This window comes from Hippoglossus stenolepis, chromosome 17 (genome assembly GCF_022539355.2).
Source record: "Hippoglossus stenolepis isolate QCI-W04-F060 chromosome 17, HSTE1.2, whole genome shotgun sequence".
Classification (NCBI taxonomy): domain Eukaryota; kingdom Metazoa; phylum Chordata; class Actinopteri; order Pleuronectiformes; family Pleuronectidae; genus Hippoglossus; species Hippoglossus stenolepis.
The window spans coordinates 8,029,794-8,047,497 of NC_061499.1; the positions used below are offsets into that span (position 1 = coordinate 8,029,794).

Genomic DNA, 17,704 nt, shown 5'->3' on the forward strand with positions numbered 1-17,704 from the left:
CAGCATCTTTTGTGATAACCACAGGCTAATGCATTTATATAAAAAGTCTATGAAATGAATCTGTTCTGCTCATCCCGACTCGTTTCTGTTCTTGGGAACAGCTTGAGGAGCAGGTGTTTTGGGCTGTCTGCCAGTGTGTGTGTGTGTGTGTGTGTGTAAGAAAGACCCAAGTCCCTCTTTGATATATGTGCAGTGGAGGCTGTTAAACAGACTGGTATGTAATTAGCACCATGCTGGTGCTCCTGCAGGATATTCCATGGAGAAAATAAACTTACAGTGAGCTATAGTCAACACTCTTCAGCCCAGAGTTGTTCGTGATTTACATGACATCAAAAACAAAACGGTAAACAGGAAAAACAGAGTTAGACGATGCGAATCTGTTCAATAGTTTTTATTAAGACGCTCCGAAACTCCTCAGGTGCCGTTTAATCTTGTTTCTCAGACATGAGAAATATGCGAGGCTCCAGTCTACTATGGATTCTAGTTTGCAGCGGGAACCAGCATGGCTGCAGATGTCAGGCAACACAGCACTTAACCTACAACTGCACTCTTACCGGAGAGACGGGGGAAAGACTAACTGAGTGAGTGTCCATGAGACAGATGGTGTCTGTAGGTTTCAGGTCTATCTAGATGTCATTATGGACACTTAAAGTCTCATCATTATCCAGATCATTGTCCATTGTGGGTTAAAGCACTGTGCTACTAATGGATCATTTATTATAGTGCGTATATTTGGCTTCATATTAAAGGTACGATACATTTAGATTGAGGAAATCTGATTACATTTGAAAATAGACGTGGCTGCAGATTTATGTAAAATACTGATATGGGATGTATAATGATTTATGGGGGTTTAGGACAAGGCCTCACATTATTATTACATTACATGTCATACGTTATTTAGCCCGTCGTTGCATTTGACATAATGAGTGGATGTTGCGTTCTGAGCAATGTGAGGGGAACCTTCACACAAGGGCGGGTTTCCCCTGATATAGTACAGGCCTAGTGGGACATCAAGCCAACGAGAACCCCCCCCCATGCCATAAAAATATAGAAAAGGAAAACATCACCAAAATAACAAGCGGCAAAAATGTCCATATTATGATGCCATGGTGAATTTCTTCTCCAAACCAAGGAAGATAAAGTGCAGCAATGAATCATCCTCACTGTGTTCATGATGTGGCATTTTTGCAAAGGTCAGAGGTTACACAACTTACTTTTGTGCTATACAATATTTCTGTTATTGTTTTTAAAATCGAGTGACGTCTTTTGCTCGCAGCCTTAGCGTTTCTTGGTGCTGGTTTTTCCCCCCGTTCTTAAGCAAATAGACAAATGAACCTGAATTTAAATGCTGAAAACAAATGTGATATAATAACGTTAGATTTGCAGATAACAAATGATACACTCTTACAGCATTTTCATGATAATGAGGTTTGTCAGTTGCTCTCTTCCTGTGAAGATGAATCCCACACTATTCTACATACACACATTGGGCAGCAGTAAGGTCCTTTTCTATATTACACAGGGTTTGTGTGCACACACACACCCACACGCACACACTATGAGTCACGTTGCTGGCATTTCCTTTCTCTTTGAGGATTTTCCTCTTAACATGACATCATTTTTGTTGACGACCCTGGCTGTCATTTCACCCCCTGTGTGTACGTGTACGTTCATGCATGTGTGTGTCTTTACGCAGTATTTGTGTGTACATCAGGGTGTCTAAAGCACTTAGGCACTTATCCTCCTGACCTCCTCCTACATACAGCCCCTATCACTGCTGTAACTGGGTGTCAGGTTCCCAAAAGGCTCCTCTTGTGCTTCCTGTGAGAGTTTGGGAGCGGTAGTGTGTATATACAGTGTAGTGTACCTCACCACTCAATGATATGAGTATAACCATGCCAGGTTTGCTTTCAGCTTAGAAACCATGAAGCATTTTGTGCTGTTTTTAGCATGCAAGCGTGTTTTCTCCTCACAAACTCGAGTTTCGCAGTCATGCTACAGTCCTCATGCACATTCACGCAGAAGTCAGATAAGCATGTTCCTACAATTTGTGCTTAATATCCTGACAGAATGTAAATTAAATATAAACCTATAATAGTACAACCACATTTTTAACATAACCTGCAGGATTTTTCTTCTTAGCTGGAAGTCTCCTGCCCCACAAACTTGATAAAATCAGATGCACAGCTCAGGGCCCATTTAACAAACTTGGCACCTCTTTCTAGACTGTTGTAATTTGATGCACATTCCCAAGATCAGTAGCCCCTCACAACTCTACCTTACCCTCCCATCCCTCACTCTTTCCTGTCAAATGTGTTATGCCTCCTTTTGCTTGTCGTGCTGTGTACGTCATGTGCAAAGTATGTAAGGTTTGTGGGATATTGTATTGTATTGTATTTGTTATTTTTCTATTCCATCGAAATATCAATAAAACTATAAAAACAAAAAAATACTACCACCACGTGTCATGTTGTAGTTTTCCACCAGACAAATGCAGGTCAGTGTAACATCCACATCACAAAGCAGCGACGCCTAAATCCCTGAACAATAAACCATGTCCCAATTAGCTCTTTAGACCGAGGCGGACATTCAGCCATCGGGGGTGTGGGTCATTTATGTAACAATGCAGGTATTGATTTTTAGGAAAAAAAACATCAATATCCTGTTTACATTTCAACAGGATATTGATTTTTAATTTGGTAAGTATCACAGAGCTGCTGGCACTGGCATCCTTTCTGCAGTTCACATTCAGCTGCTGAAGCGTGAACACCTGCTGTGGGACCTGACACATTTTTGACATTTTTGATTTCCTTATGCAGCACCTCCATAATTAAACAAACCAGCTAACCCTCATGTTTTTCTATGTTTGTGTTTCAGATATTTCCAGGCTTGCCTACTACACAGGTGAGTAACTGCCCCTCAAACACCTGCTATAGCCGCTTCATTCAATCATCCATTCACAATTTGTACCTATGAGAACAATAGGAACAAATGTCATCATTGGCTGTCTGACCATACAAATATACCTCTTTGATATTTTAAAAACAAATTCAGTTTTACCAAATGTCACATTAGCTTTTTTGCTTCACATTAGTGTGGCCTAAAATTCCCTGTGTCATTGCATGACCAGCCTTTTATGTGTGTCAGGTTCCTCTTACACACACTCTCACAAGCTGCTACCTCAGCCATATGGAGGACAGAATTAGAATTAAACTTTTATTCAGGCCATGATTAAATGTTAAACAACGACAGTCTGAGCTGTTGGCCATCAGGCAGAGCAGGTGGGGGGGGTTAAACGCCTTTCTTAAAGTAGCAGTGTGTAAGAAGTCTAATGCTAGTAAAGACTTTCTAAAGATCTGTATTTAAGTGAGTCATATTTGTGTGTGTGTGTGATATAAGTAAGATAATTGAGCAGGAGAAAATTGACTGTGAGACATTTTATCTGTGTGGGTTTGTTCTCATTAGTGCAAACAGAATAGTTTAGAATAGCTTTTATAACATGAGGGTGAAAATTAGTTTTCCTTTGTGCTACTGAGACGAGTTAAGCCGGGGAGCATATTCATGTCTCGTGGCTTCATGCCCAGAAAGCTCGCCCTGCTGGCCACTTATGTTTAACTAATGAAGTTGCCAGTGACCAACATATTGTAACTATCAAGAGCAATTCCTGTTGATCTTTTTCACCCAAAACACAATAGAGTTCGGCATTTCCAAATAACACTTCTTCTTCTGTTTTCCTGCTTTGTCACTTTACTGCATCATCATCTGTAAATGCGTTTCACAAACCTGTTGCCAGCTGCAAGGAAGCGAGACAAAAACAATGGAGGCAGGATGTTTGACACCAGAGTGTGTACATGTGTTTTTTAGCTTATTTAAAGGACCGTTTTCCTGTAATTAAGTTTTAATTCTGAAGTTAAAATCTTGTATCTATCCACTGTATTTATTTAGTTGATGAGCGAGACCAGGGTTAATACTTGCACTCTAATTAGTGCTTATCCTACTGTAAAGCTTGCAAATATGAGATCGTGTCAAACTGTAAATACCAGCAATTAATTGACACAGACACAGGAAGAATGTAAATTATAGCTGCTCTCCCTTGGGTCAAAACCCCCACTAACACTTGCTAACATCTGGCTCGTCTGCAATGGGAATGGATACAAACGCATTCACTCCCGTGTCAGTTGATTCTATTTAATCGGCTCCGGCTCCGATCGGCCGTGAAGGAAACATGACACCAGGGTGAATGTGCTAATTTGGTAAGACAGCGAGGTGAGAGTGCGCCGCAGTTGTCTGTGCTTCCATGACGTCAAATATGACGCATCGGGGGGGGGACTGAAACGCAAACTCCTCTAGTGGACTCCCCGACTTTTTATTTAGCAGGTTTACTCATGTTTAAAATCCCTGCATAAACCGGTTTCGTATTTCTCCTATGTTGAGAAGATTGCAGCACAAGAACGTTTCATCACTGCTACATCCATGTGTGCTGATTTAATCATTGTGATGTGGCACAGTACTTAATTTATTTTTGACACACAGTGGTTGTTTTTTAAGATCAATGGAACCTCATTTCAATATTACAAATTGATAAGGGAACTGTAAATTAGACTTCCAGTAGTCTTGGGGCGCTGACTCAAAAGGTCAGTAGTTCTTTGCTTTATCTTCGATTTGCAAGTACAAAAAAATGTATATTTTAACATTTAGTTTAAACAGAATTGAGAAATGTTGGGAAAATACTGTATTTATATGGTAAAATATGCCTTTAGTTCAAAGAGCCTTTGGATTTACATTTCACAGCATTAATGTGAATACACTGATGGTTCACTGATAAAACATCAAAGTGGCTGTTACAGTTCAGAGGGTTTCCTGAACCTTCCAGATTTTATGTACATTGAGCAGAATGTGAGTGTTTTCCTCCCCTGATAATATAATGATGTTCGTAAACACAAGCGAGAGATAGAAATAGATAAAGAGACTTTGGCTCGAGCCCAAAAGAGCGCTTCCTAGTCATGGCAACATCCGGCCTCCTGACAAAAGGCTTTCAATAGTACACACACACACACACACACACACACACACGCACGCACACCCTCCACCAAAACCCCCTGCTCTCACAAGATTTTCTTAACAATGGCCAGTGCCTGAGATGGAGCACAAACCACGTGCACACACAAACACACTCTCAGGCAGCGCACACAAAACATTGTAGTCCGCACGCTTATCTGGGACACGATGAAACATCAGGATTTCAAGTTTCTGTCACTTTAACATGTGTTCTGGGATTTTTTTAAATATTTTTCAGTGTTTCCCGTATAATTAGATTCTAGTTGTGGTGACAGCTGAGCGACTGGGGCAGCTCTACCTGGCCAGTGCTCCAAAAACAACAGGTCCACATTTTCAAACGTTAAACCAGAGAACGCCCATCTTTCTCTCTATTTGCAGGGCATGTGTGATTTTATGCTTCCATTTATCGTCAAAAAGGCGATAAAGCACATTATGCATCAGAGCATGAATACCATGTGATTGATTGACAGCTAGTACCAACCAATGGGTGCAGGTCACAGGTGTAGGTGGGCGGACAGTGTCCTCAAGCTCTCAGTCAGAGAGTCTAACCCAAACATGGTTCCTGCTGGTTTGAAGAAACCAAAATGGCACTGAACAAAATGCCAAATTCATCATGGCTTCAAAACCGCAGCCCACAAAAAATGGTCATGCTGGATTGCCAATTGGTTTATAGTGGTCACTCGGGAATGTCGTTGGTCTGTCAGATTGACAGATGTTTTTCTGAAATAGATTAAAATCAAATCAAATTTTATTTGTATAGCCCAAACATACAAATCAGAACAATCTCTACAATGGGCAACATCCTCTTTCCTTAACCCTCAACTGGAGAGAAAAAATCTACCAAAAAAACTCCCTTTTAACAGGAAACAAAACCAGAGAGTCACAATTGAGGGACACGTGTCCCAGGATGGACGGAGGTACATTATATATCATGTGTAACAGAGGTTGCAAATATGAATTGTTGGCCTTAGACGGCCCAGAGAGTAAAGAGTGTTGAGTAATAGACTTATGTCTGTTCAGTCAGCTCTTCAGTCGAGGATGTGTTCAGCCGTATAAACGTCCGTTTGATTAACGGCGGCTGGCATCTGGTCAGGCGTAACCGGCACAACGATAGGCGCCACTCACTTGTAGGTACGTTGCCCCGGAGACAAGCTCCCAGAAAGCACCTTGAGCGCTCTAGAAACAGAAAGGAAAGGAAAGAAGAGTATGACCTGATGTACAATATGGAGAATGATTGATTGGGAGCTCGTGGTTTGTGTTTTTCTTGCAGCTGTGAGTTTACATACAGAACACAGCCTCCTCCTGCAGTAACAGAGGTGGGTGGGGTTTCTAATGAATGGAAGAGCCCTGATTAGCATATTAATAGCTTCTAGCTCCTCCTGCTCTTCCAGGAGTCCTCTGTCCAGCTCTCTTGTTCCCCCACTCAACTTTCTGTCACTTGTTCTGCTCTGTCCTCCTTTTCCTCTCATTCAACTTGAAACAATTGCTGCATTTCTCTCCCGCTCTCTTTCTCTCCCTGCTCCGCTGTCTCTGTTTCCTTTTGTTTTTCTGGTTCCCTCTTTTCTCTCACTTTCTGTCTCCTAAGAGAAGACGACAACTTTCTTTTTTGTTTCTCACTGAGCACAGTAATTGCTCCTCTTTCTCTGTGACCGCTGACTGAGTGACAATCCATTTGGAAAAAACTCTGTAAGAAAGTTGGATTTGAACTTTTGCCGGAGAAGCCGTCTTCTTACAAATCACAGGATCCCGAACCCTTTCCAAAGCGAGAGTCGCTTCACGCTTCCAAGGCAACTGTGTAACTACGGAGCACAGGCATGGGGGCAGAAATCGGGCAAAAAACAAACAGAGTGTTGTCATCAGAGAGGGGCCACTGAGGAGTAATTCAGAAGTGGACAGAATCGGAGGAGCGGAGAAGTTTCTGCATGAGAAACTTTACATCTCTGGGTGGATTTTCTCATATTGTGCCACCGTGGATAACGAGAGAAGATTAAGGAGGCAAAACTTAACAGAGATGAAACTCTTTGAAGGATGGGAATCTTTTACTTTTTCCCTCATTTGTTTTCTGTAGCATCTTCACACTCTTTACAACGTGTCAACAGAGCAGAACATTGCCCTTTTTGATTTCTGCCCTGGAAGAAACTGTTGGCTGAAGAGGCTGTTGACAAAAGTTGGAGACAGAGATTTCTGCCTTGGAGACGGAGTGTGTGTGTGTGTGTGGTGTGTGGTGTGTTAGTGTTTGGGTTATGTGAAAGCTTTCTCACAGTTGTGTCAGCAGCTCAGTGTGTTTATTTATGTAACTCCTGCACAAGAGAAGTTCGCTTTGCTGTGTGTGTGTGATGCGAGGTTGCGAAGCCGCGAGCTGTCTATCTGTCCTCGCCACAGACAGACACAGGGAGGGACAGACATGTGTTTCCATGGCGACCAGTGGCTGTAGCCCCTTCCCCATGTGTTGGGACAGAGGTATGAATGAATAAAAATCACACACAGCACACACACACACACACACACACACACACACACACACACACACACACACACACACACACACACACACACACACACACACACACACACACACACACACACGGAAACACAAGAGTGACATCTGACTCCATGGGAACTGAGTTGGTGTACTGCCAACACTGCCATTACCCAGCAAATGTGTGTGTGTGTGTGAGTGAGTGAGTGAGCTGGGAGCAAAGTGATTTGTCAATGAAAGTCATTACTAATTGGAATTGGCAAAGTAAGATGGAAGCACATTTTTATGGTGCGATATATCCATCAGCAACTTTAAAATCTCTCCTCTGAGGCGAGTGTGTGTCTGTGTGTCTCCTTCTCTCTCTCTCAGGTGTAATTACCTGCTGGAACATATCAATTTTCCTGTAATGGAGGAGAGAGGAGAAGCACAGGAAGATAGCGAAGCAGAAAATTGCAGAGTGAAAAGAGATCTCAGTATCTTTCTCTACGTGAATACAGCAGCTCACATGCACATAAAAATACGTGTGTACTTGGGTCTGCCGTTCCCACATGAAGTTAACATGAATTTCCAGGAAGTGTGTCAATGTCAGGACTTCTAATTCCGGAAAAACGTCAGCCTGAGGTGCATTGTCTTCAGATACGAGCGCTCAAACACTGAGCCTTGACCTGGACTGCAGCTCTTGTTGTTTTTATTTCTCCCTCTGCTCTCTCATTTGTTCCTGTGGGTTCATCTTGCCAAAGTATATCACATCAGGAACTTACAGTTTCTTTGCAGTAAGAGAGGAGCAGGATTCAAGTCCACAGCAATACAACAGCATCAATCTGTAGCCGACAGCAGAGAGAGGAGGAGTTATGTAACTGAATGAGCTAGAGCCGCAGCAATTAGTTGAGCGGCAGAGAACAAACAGTTTTGTAAGTTCATTGATCGAATCTCATCTGAGAGTCTTAGAAATTGTGATCAGGGCATGATCCAGGGCCGGGGCAAGGGGGGGAACTGGCCCCAGCTTAAATCTGTTTGACCCCTGAAATGCACTATCCTGGCCATAGTCTTTATTTTTTATTTTTGATATATACTCGTCACTCACTAACAATGGATTTGACCCATTATCCAAATATATTCAAGGTTCAAAGCTATAGAGCCAACAGTAAACAAGGAATGACTTAAATCTGCAACTTACTGAACCAGGACTTTTTGCTATATAATTGGCTCCTCTGTGTAAAACGTGGCTCTATTTTTCTTGCAGTCTTTAATGTGTAGCCTTCCTCTGCTTTCATGCTAACTAGATGTCACGACTTTATCAGTGTAGCACTTTGTCTTCTGGGGTTACAACTGACACATGAACATGAAATTTATGATTATTCTCATAGTTATTATATTAAAGATCCACCTAACATCCGTTTGGTATCTCCCAGAAATCACTGCCCTAAATGGTTGATTGATTGGTTAATTGAGGAAAGGTGTCATTGTTTCAAAGTTGAAGAATCTCCTTCACTTTCCTCTCATTCATCTGTTCATTCTTCCTCATCTTTCTAACTGCCTTCTCTCCTCAGAATATGACAGACACCTAGCAGCTGCTGTGTCGGCGAGGAAAACCATGGCGACGGCCTACCTGGACCCCAACCTGAATCACGCCCTCCTCGGAGGTGCCAAGTCGCGGCTGAGCGCGGGGGGGTCAGACCGAACCATTGCCGGCTCCGTGGACAGGGTTCTCAAAGTCTTCCACCACTTTGAGACCAACACTGAGAACAGCCACTGGTCGTCCAATATCAGATATGGAGACGCAACTGATGTCAGGGTAAGAAGAGATGAACACTTACTTACTGTATGTGCAAAATATCAGAGACACTTTATAGTTAAACGCTTAGTAGTTAAGTTTAATCCAAAACAGTTTTGGTGCCAAACTGTGGAATTAAAAATTCAATCTGAAGGGTTTTAGATTATTTTCAGCCACGTTTGGTGTTTAAGTGAGTATAGAGCAGCAGGACTGTGTGTGTGTGTGTGTGGGATCAACGTAAAATAAATTACAGTCCTTCACTGCAACTATGTAGTTCATTGATGAGTTTTCAGTAGTTTTTGGACAGAACTTGAAGTCTGTGGCACAGTTTTTATTTTTAAACTCTATTAGTGGATCGTTTTTAAGTCAATCACACTATAGCACCACAATTATTTTTATTTTAAACTTTAGAAATGATGTATGCTTGTATTTACTGTTTAGCTCTATATAATCTGTACGTGTTTGATATTGTTGATATTTTCAGACACAATTCAAACACAGAATATTGTGAGGCTTACTCGACTATAAGTGACCATTGCAACCTTCACGCCGGCAATATTTTGTGCACGGCAATTGCATTGGATTTCATTGCATGGGGCAGAAATGTTCATGAGGCTGTCTTCACCTACAGTATGTTTCCTCTGGCGGTGGTTTTAAAGGTGGATCTTTGTTTTTTTTGTCCTTGGCTCAAGGTCCCAACTGTCCGCTTTGATAAAGAACAATGAGACAAATTTGCGTGTGAATGCATGTAACCTCAGGACACCGTCTTTGTGTGTGTTTGTGTGTGTGTGTGTGTGTGTGTACCAGTGTATGTTTACATTTCAGTGCTTTTAGATCCACTCCCATGAGGCTGAAACTACTTAGTGCTACTCAAACTTTTTTCATCCTCCTCTCTTCTTCTCTCCTCTTCTCTCCTCTTCTCTCCTCTCTTCTTCTCTCCTCTTCTCTCTTCTCTTCTCTCCTCTCTTCTTCCTTTTTTCATCCTCCTCTCCTCTCCTCTCCCATCCCTCCTTCCTTCAGTATCTAGGTCAGACCCCCTAGCGTTTTACAAGACAACGCACATGGTTCTGTGAGCATTATGGGGTGTGTGTGTATGATGACTTGTTTGGGTGGGAACGTCATGTTTAATGAAATGAAATCAGCAACACACACACAGACAAATACACACATGGATAGACTGATGCCCTCGTTGACCTGATACAAAATGCCAGACATATACTTTAGCACAATTGGCACAATGACTTCTTGGTCAATGTTTTTGTCCACTGAGCTTCTCTGCTTTAACACTGATATACTGAACATGTGCAGGGACACTTCAACCAGGATAGCACCACTTCAGATAAAGGGGAAAGTGTTTTTAATTCTTCGCTCTCTGTGTCCAGGGAATCATCCAGAAAATTCTGGACATCCACAAAGTGCGCTGGACGTCTTGCTTCGGTCTGCACCTCAGCAACAGCCAATCCCGAGACCAGGTGCACTGGCTCCACCCCGATATGGGCGTTTCCCAAGTTAGAGAGAAATACGAACGACCAAACGAGGAGTGGAGGTAAGAGAAGTGTTTGTGCAACGGGAAGATAATAAATAATTATGATAACTATTCAATCAATGATGATAAGTGTTGTCTTCTAAAAATATTTTTTAAGATATTTGATTTATTTGTTTTAACGTACATCCCTTGCCATTGGTATTTAATTTATTGATTGATCAATTGCATTTACATTGAAGAGATCAGGCAGACTCCTGAACTCCAGGGACGTCCTGTTGGAATATAAGTTATTTGTCTTCAGTATGTTGTTCACTGTGACCTCTCTGATTTCTCTCTACTTTATTTGCCGTTTGGAGATTAGTGAAGTTATCTAACCTGACCTTTTAAATAAGTTATAATCTAGTGTCCTAGATGAGCTTTACTTGAGATTTTAGAAAATAACTGTTTTTGAAGTTTACTTATAATCCTGATGCAGGTGTTGTTTGTCCTCAACGATCTCTCTCTTGAGACCAACTGTGAGGTTACACTTTACAAACAGCCTCCTGTCTTGGTCAGACATGACCTATTTAGCCTTGTGAATTCAGTTACACTGTTTCCTCCAAAGTGCAGCCTGCTCCTTTGTACAACACAGTAGCATTAGTGATTTATATCAAACAGAGTCGTGTAAAATAGTGCGACCCCGTCTGTGGTGTAGTGATGCGAGGGCTCGTGTGCGGTGCAGTGTGTCTGTGTGGGTTCGGCAGTTTGGATGTTAATATTCTGCTATATTTTACCCCTATTGTGGCGGCCGTGGTGCTAATGCTATTGTAAGGCTCGAGACCTTTGGCACGGGGAGAGAGAACCAGATGCCTGCTTTGTCAAACCAAGTCAACATCTCTCTGTCTCTGCTCTACTCATCTTTCACTCCGTCTACTCATTTGCATTCTTGCATATTGTTTTTCTTCTCTCCTCCTTCTGTCTGTCTCGCTTCTTAATTTCCCTCCCTGGCAGTAGCTGACTGCTGACTATGCTTTTTCATTATCAATTAAACTGGATTATTTTTAAACTCATCTACAAAATTTAGTAGTGGTACACATAAAAAACTTTGCCCGAACGTTTACAATACTGTCGCTTCAAGTCTCTGCTACTGGTTGATTTAAAATGGCGTCAGTGCAACTCTGCACAACATAACATTCACTCCCTCCTTCTTCTGTTCCACTGTAGGTATGAATTAAGGATCCGGTATCTTCCGAAGGGCTTCGTGCAGCAGTTTACAGAAGACAAACCTACACTCAACTACTTCTACCACCAGGTACCCACACAGACACACAAAGTCTCAGAGGCACCCAGGCGCACAAACATATTTCATGTTGTGCCGGCAGGCAGCACCGAGACATATGGTTCTGCAGGAAGAGTGTGTGTGTGTGTGTGTGTTAGCCTGTGGGTAAACTCGGTCAGTAGGACTGTGTGTGTGTGTTTGTGTGAGAAATAGATGTGATGCCATTTGTTTCTTGAGGAAATAAATGTTTTTAGTAATTTCTTTGGCATGTTGGATAGTGATGGTAGAGATACAGTAAACACAGGAAGGGAAGAGGGGTGACATGAAGTAAATGGTCCGAAACCCTTCTGCACAGGGGCTTGTATGCCCATGTGCGTGCCTTGACCATTGGGCCATCAGGTTGCTCCCAGAAATAAACGTTGTAATAAACACACTTTGTGTAATTGTGTCCTTCAGGTGAAGAATGACTACATGACAGAGATCGGGGATCAGGTAGAACAAGATGTGGCTCTCAAACTGGGCTGTTTAGAAATCAGGTAAGACACGTTCACAGCAGTGACCAGTTAATCAAGTTCAGTACTTATGTTATTATTTGTATATGTTTTGATGTCTATTTAAATTAAAAATTGTAAAGGTTTGATCCCACCTGGTATTTGTTTGTCACACTGAAACCATCAATAAGTTGGTACATTTTTGCATTTAAAAGGACCATTTGAATAATTTCCTTCTCCAGCTGAGTTGTTTTTGTGTGTTTTTCCTTCAGCTCCACTGATAATCAACGTTTATTTATCATTTTCCAAAGCAACAGCTATGTTTTACAACTGGAAACAACAAATCTTTAATATCCCTTGAACGTGGAGGTGTATTCAGTGAACGTAGCTGACCTGGATCTTTCTCTCTGTGTCCCACTGCTTTCTTTTCCAGGAGGTTCTTCAAAGAGATGAGAGGAAACGCCCTGGATAAGAAATCCAACTATGAACTACTGGAGTGAGTATTTTCTGCATGATCTAAGTGTTACAGGGGCCCACACCCAATGTGGCTCCTCATCTTCGGGACATGTTAATGCCAGACGATAACACAGTATCTCAGTTTTAGGTGCAGAATTTTGCTGTGGAAATCTGTCCTGTTTTCTTTTAGTCAAACTGTCATTAGAAAGTTTTCACATTTTTCATTTCAACACTAACTTAACCTCTCACTTTTGTGATATCTTATTCCTTCATGTTTCCGCTCGTGTTTAACACTCGTTCATTTTTGACTCTTTCGTGTTTGCCTCATCTGTCGATCCACTAACAGCTCCCCGATAGATGCATGTCGATGAAGAGCATTAACAAACTCCGTCCCTAACGCTGCTCATCTCTAATTTGGTCTGATTCTAATGAGCTGTCCTCTCCCACTGAAGTCTTTCTTTCTGTCCATCCGCCTAACGAGCTCTCCAATTAACCAAGAAGAATGCACACTGTCTTTCCATTGAGTTCTCTTTGTGTCTCTTCTTCATCCTGCGTCCATCCGTCTCTCTTCTCGATGCTCTCATCCTCTATTTTCGTCAGATTTTCCTCCCGTGTTCTTCTTCTCTCTGCTTTGTGTCTCTGTCTCACCGCATCTCCTGCTGATTGGAAAAAGCTGTTGTATCGTGACTGTTACAAACCAACGAGAAAAGGGGAGAGAAAATGTGCCGTGTCGAGTTTTTGGTAAACCAAGTTGACAGTTGGCCGTGAGCGGCTGCGGGGCATGTGTTGAGCATTAGTGGATTAAAAAAACAATTCCTATATATTTGACACTGTTGGCTCCAATCAGAACTTTAATCAGATATTTCACTAATTTATTAGCTTAATTGTTTCATCCTTTGTCTGTTTCTTCTTCCAAAAGCAAAAGACCAGTAAACATTTTTCCAAGTCCATAATTCCCTTATCATTTCCTGGAATGATCTTCATGATTCTGTACCACTTAAAGGGAAACAGAAATGTCTTTGGCAGATTCACAATTTAACCTTGAAGGAAATATTAAGTCATTATTTGGTTATCATCAGAAACTTTATTCTCCATATGTGTGGGATGTTTGCCAATCTGGTATCGTGTGATAATGAACTAGCCAGTGGAGGCAACGGCCAATGTTTTGGGGCTTCCGGTGTAAACAGCTGATATCCGGACATAGAGTCCATCTTCTGTTTGCTGTACTCTGTTTACAGTCTGACTAGTTTTTTAAATTACATGAGTCGAACGTATGTCCACACAAAACCCAAACAGAGATACTTTTTGCAGGTGTTTTACGTCCAGTATCTATTAATTTTGTGAAACATTAGGTCAGAGATCGTTTTTCTTTGCTTTGACACATTCTTTGCTTCAGAAATACAAACTGCTGACTAGTTGTTTCCTCTTACACAGCAACAAAACACATGTTCCTGCTGGTGATCAGCTGGCTGCAGTTGGCAGACATCCCTGTGGGTTATGAACTAATGCAAATCGTTTAATCAGTCGGTTTTTGTCAGCAGTCCTTCTCTGTGATGGTAATAATAGTTTGAGACTGATATTTGACCTATGTTGGAGGAGCAGGGGGAGAAAGGATGACGTCAGCCTCGCTCTCTTTCTCTGCTTCTCCATCTCTACTGGTCTTTTCTCCAGAGTAGTTTGGGTCATTAGCCAGCTTCCTGTTTTAGCTCCCTTCATCCCTCTTTGTCTCTGTGGTCTCCCTCTTTGTGCTCTTCCCCTGCCTCTCTCTATCGCTCTATTTCTGTTTTTCCTCAGCCCCGTCTCGTAGGAAAAGATGAGTAGTGCTCTGAAGTCAGCGCTTAGTCACAAAACTTTGTGTTTCTGCTGGTGTTCAGTCGCAGTCTGCCTCATATCTGTCTGTAGCTCTTGTTAGTAATTTCTCAGCGGAGGAAAAAATAAGATCAGATAAAGACGGCAGCGCCTGACAATTAACATTCCTCAGTGTAATTACAGTATAATAAACATTCTTTATCTCTACTTCTCTCTTTACAGGAAAGATGTTGGTTTGAGGCGTTTTTTCCCAAAAGACCTGTTGGATTCAGTCAAGGTGAGAATGATGAGACTTTCTAAGGAGATATTTTTTACTCATTCACTTTCTCCACTTGAAATATTTGTGAAAGAAGTATGTGTAGGTAGTGCTCGCTCCACGCTCAGCAGCTGCTGCCATGGGGCTTCATGTAACCGCTCTGGAGTCGCTCGGTTACCACAAGTAACCAAAGCATGTGGTTTTGACAGCAGCTCTCTGGTATAACTAAGGGTTTCCCTGATACGCTATTTTCGAATGTGTTATTTGCTGTGTCAACAGACACAGTCTGGTCTGACTAAGTTTGAAGTAGTCATGAGCCATTTTCAGACATGACCTGTGAGTAACATTCGGAGATTTGGCAACAGAGTAGTCTGCCTTTTACAGACTACTGCACACCGCAGCAGATTCTCTGCACAGACACAACAAATCCTCCGCATTATTCAGGCGAGAGGTGGAGCCGCCGGGTGCATCAGGCCGAGACAGGAAGTGATGTATTAACTCAGCTGCAGAGATCATGTGATTTTCTTGATAAAACACATACAGCTCTTATCACCACACAAATTGTAAGCTCCCTGCACTTTATAGTTTTACTCACGTTGATGAACAGTCATGTTAAATTAAGTGAACCAGTTTTGATTTTGGTTGAGCGTGTTTGTATGTGATGGCTGTGTGTTCTTGCATAATAAACAGTGTCTGTCAGTGATACATTTACGGCACGCGTTGAAGGTGTGTGTGTGTGTGTGTGTGTGTGTGTGTGTGTGTGTGTGTGTGTGTGTGTGTGTGTGTGTGTGTGTGTGTGTGTGTGTGTGTGTGTGTGTGTGTGTGTGTGTGTGTGTGTGTGTGTGTGTGTTAAAGAAAGGCCTGGTGACCCGAAAAGGTCTTAATGTCAGCAGGCGGGCAGACAGATGCTCTGCAGAGGGAGCGAAACTGTGCGACCCTCAGGTCATGTTTAAACCCACTTTCTCTTTACAACAATGAGGAGGGAGGGGGATGCGACAATGTGTGTCTTCCTCAGGACTACACCCCCACTCACTCCTCCAAGCCCGGCCGACTCCCCCCTCATCAGCTGCACATCTACGTACTGCTTTTCCTTCTTTGCAATGAGAAAACACTCTCCCCTGACGTCACCAAACACACATACGTGAAGTCTAACATGTGACTTGAGTTCCCTACTGAAATATTATTTTAATTTCATTATAGATCATTTAATTATCATGGTACAAGTATGTAAAGAGAATGTGTGGAGGTATTAGTTACTTTAAAAAGTTTGTTCATTGATTAATTGTTGCGTGTGTGTGTGTGTGTGTGTGTGTGGAGATAGAGAGAGAGCACAGCTGTCATTTACGTTTCAGTCGGTCACTCTGGTGAAAGAGAATGGTAGTCATTTAATGGGATTATTCCCCCTCAATGGACTCCACTTGACACACACACACACACCAGAGCAGATGGCTGTGGTAGTAAACAGTGACTGATGTTAGCTGTTATAAAGAGTCAGAGTCTGTTCATTCATATTGACAGGCTGGACACCAGGTTTAGTAAAACTGACCTTATGGTTGCTTTGGGGATTGGAGTTTGACCCACCGGCTCCAGCTTGAGCTGTTTCTCCTTTTTTCATAAGAAAATAATACAAACAAATAAATGTACACAAAACGTACAAAATATAGAAATAGTAAAAACAATATTAAGAAGAAACTTTATTTATAGAGCACTTTTCAAAATACACATTACAAAGTGCTTTACAATCGCGGCAAAATTTAAAATCAACAGTTTCAAAATGGAACAGCTCGGCTGCTGGAATGGACAGAAGAGCCCGAGGATCTTAAAGTACATAATTGTGCATATTGTACTGACTGGTCAGAGATGTAACTTAACATATATTGTAAAGCTGGAAGCCGCGTATGGGGGGTTTAGCTCTCCTGCAGCAGCCACAGGTCCGGTTCCGACCCGGCGCTTTGCTGCATGTCTTCCCTAATCTCTCCCCATTTCACACTTCGGGCCTGGTCACACATACGCAAATCTTTTAACCTTCGCCTCCCATTCACTTCCAATCTGTGCGAGCGAGGAGGCCAATAAACATCCTCCTCCTGTGGCGTGGCAAATCGTAGCGTGGCTTCGCGTGGAGTTCAACTTTGGTGAACTCTAACCCGCTATATTCGCTTTGCATTAACGTATGTGTGACCATAAACCTATGCAGAGTGAGTTCTGAGGCTTCCAACGTGTACAAACCAATTTTTTCCGCTGCTGTAAGCCCAGCTAATAGTCTTAATGTTTTAGTTAAAGTGAGGCCCACATTTGAATGGTTATTCAGGATGAGTGTTATGGACTGGAAGAGGTTAGAGGCGAACGTTCTGAACACATGGGGCACACTCCGAGGACATATTAAGACAAATACCAGCTGCTTTCAAGGGAGAAGTGAAAGTAGGGTCAGCAAATGTTTTCATTGAATAAGGCTTTCTGTTTCTCTTGTCATAGCAGCAACACATCCAGTAACTTTCACACATAATGAAAGCAAAGACTGGCACAATGAGGTTTTTTCACATCACACATTTTGACATTTAAGCACATTTATTCCTGATCACATTATAGATATCTCTATTCAACAGGCCTGTATTCACACCTGTGAATAGATTTAAT

The 17,704-nt window shown here is 42.1% G+C and overlaps 1 protein-coding gene across 22 annotated transcripts in view; it reads left to right on the top strand.

Moving 5' to 3' along the window:
• Positions 1-17,704, top strand: part of ptk2aa (protein tyrosine kinase 2aa) — a 58,985-nt gene that overhangs the window by 15,240 nt on the left and 26,041 nt on the right. For 17 of the 22 annotated variants that reach the window (XM_035182075.2, XM_035182060.2, XM_035182063.2 and 14 more), the window contains 7 exons: positions 2,881-2,907; positions 9,091-9,335; positions 10,697-10,860; positions 12,004-12,091; positions 12,515-12,594; positions 12,983-13,045; positions 15,037-15,091. In XM_035182075.2, the coding sequence (XP_035037966.2) occupies positions 9,135-9,335; positions 10,697-10,860; positions 12,004-12,091; positions 12,515-12,594; positions 12,983-13,045; positions 15,037-15,091 (651 nt within the window). In that variant the 5' untranslated portion in view covers positions 2,881-2,907; positions 9,091-9,134. Of the gene's footprint in view, positions 1-2,880; positions 2,908-6,697; positions 7,522-9,090; positions 9,336-10,696; positions 10,861-12,003; positions 12,092-12,514; positions 12,595-12,982; positions 13,046-15,036; positions 15,092-17,704 lie in introns of those variants that run through there. The other 5 variants (XM_035182065.2, XM_047344049.1, XM_047344050.1 and 2 more) reach the window with 4 other exon arrangements.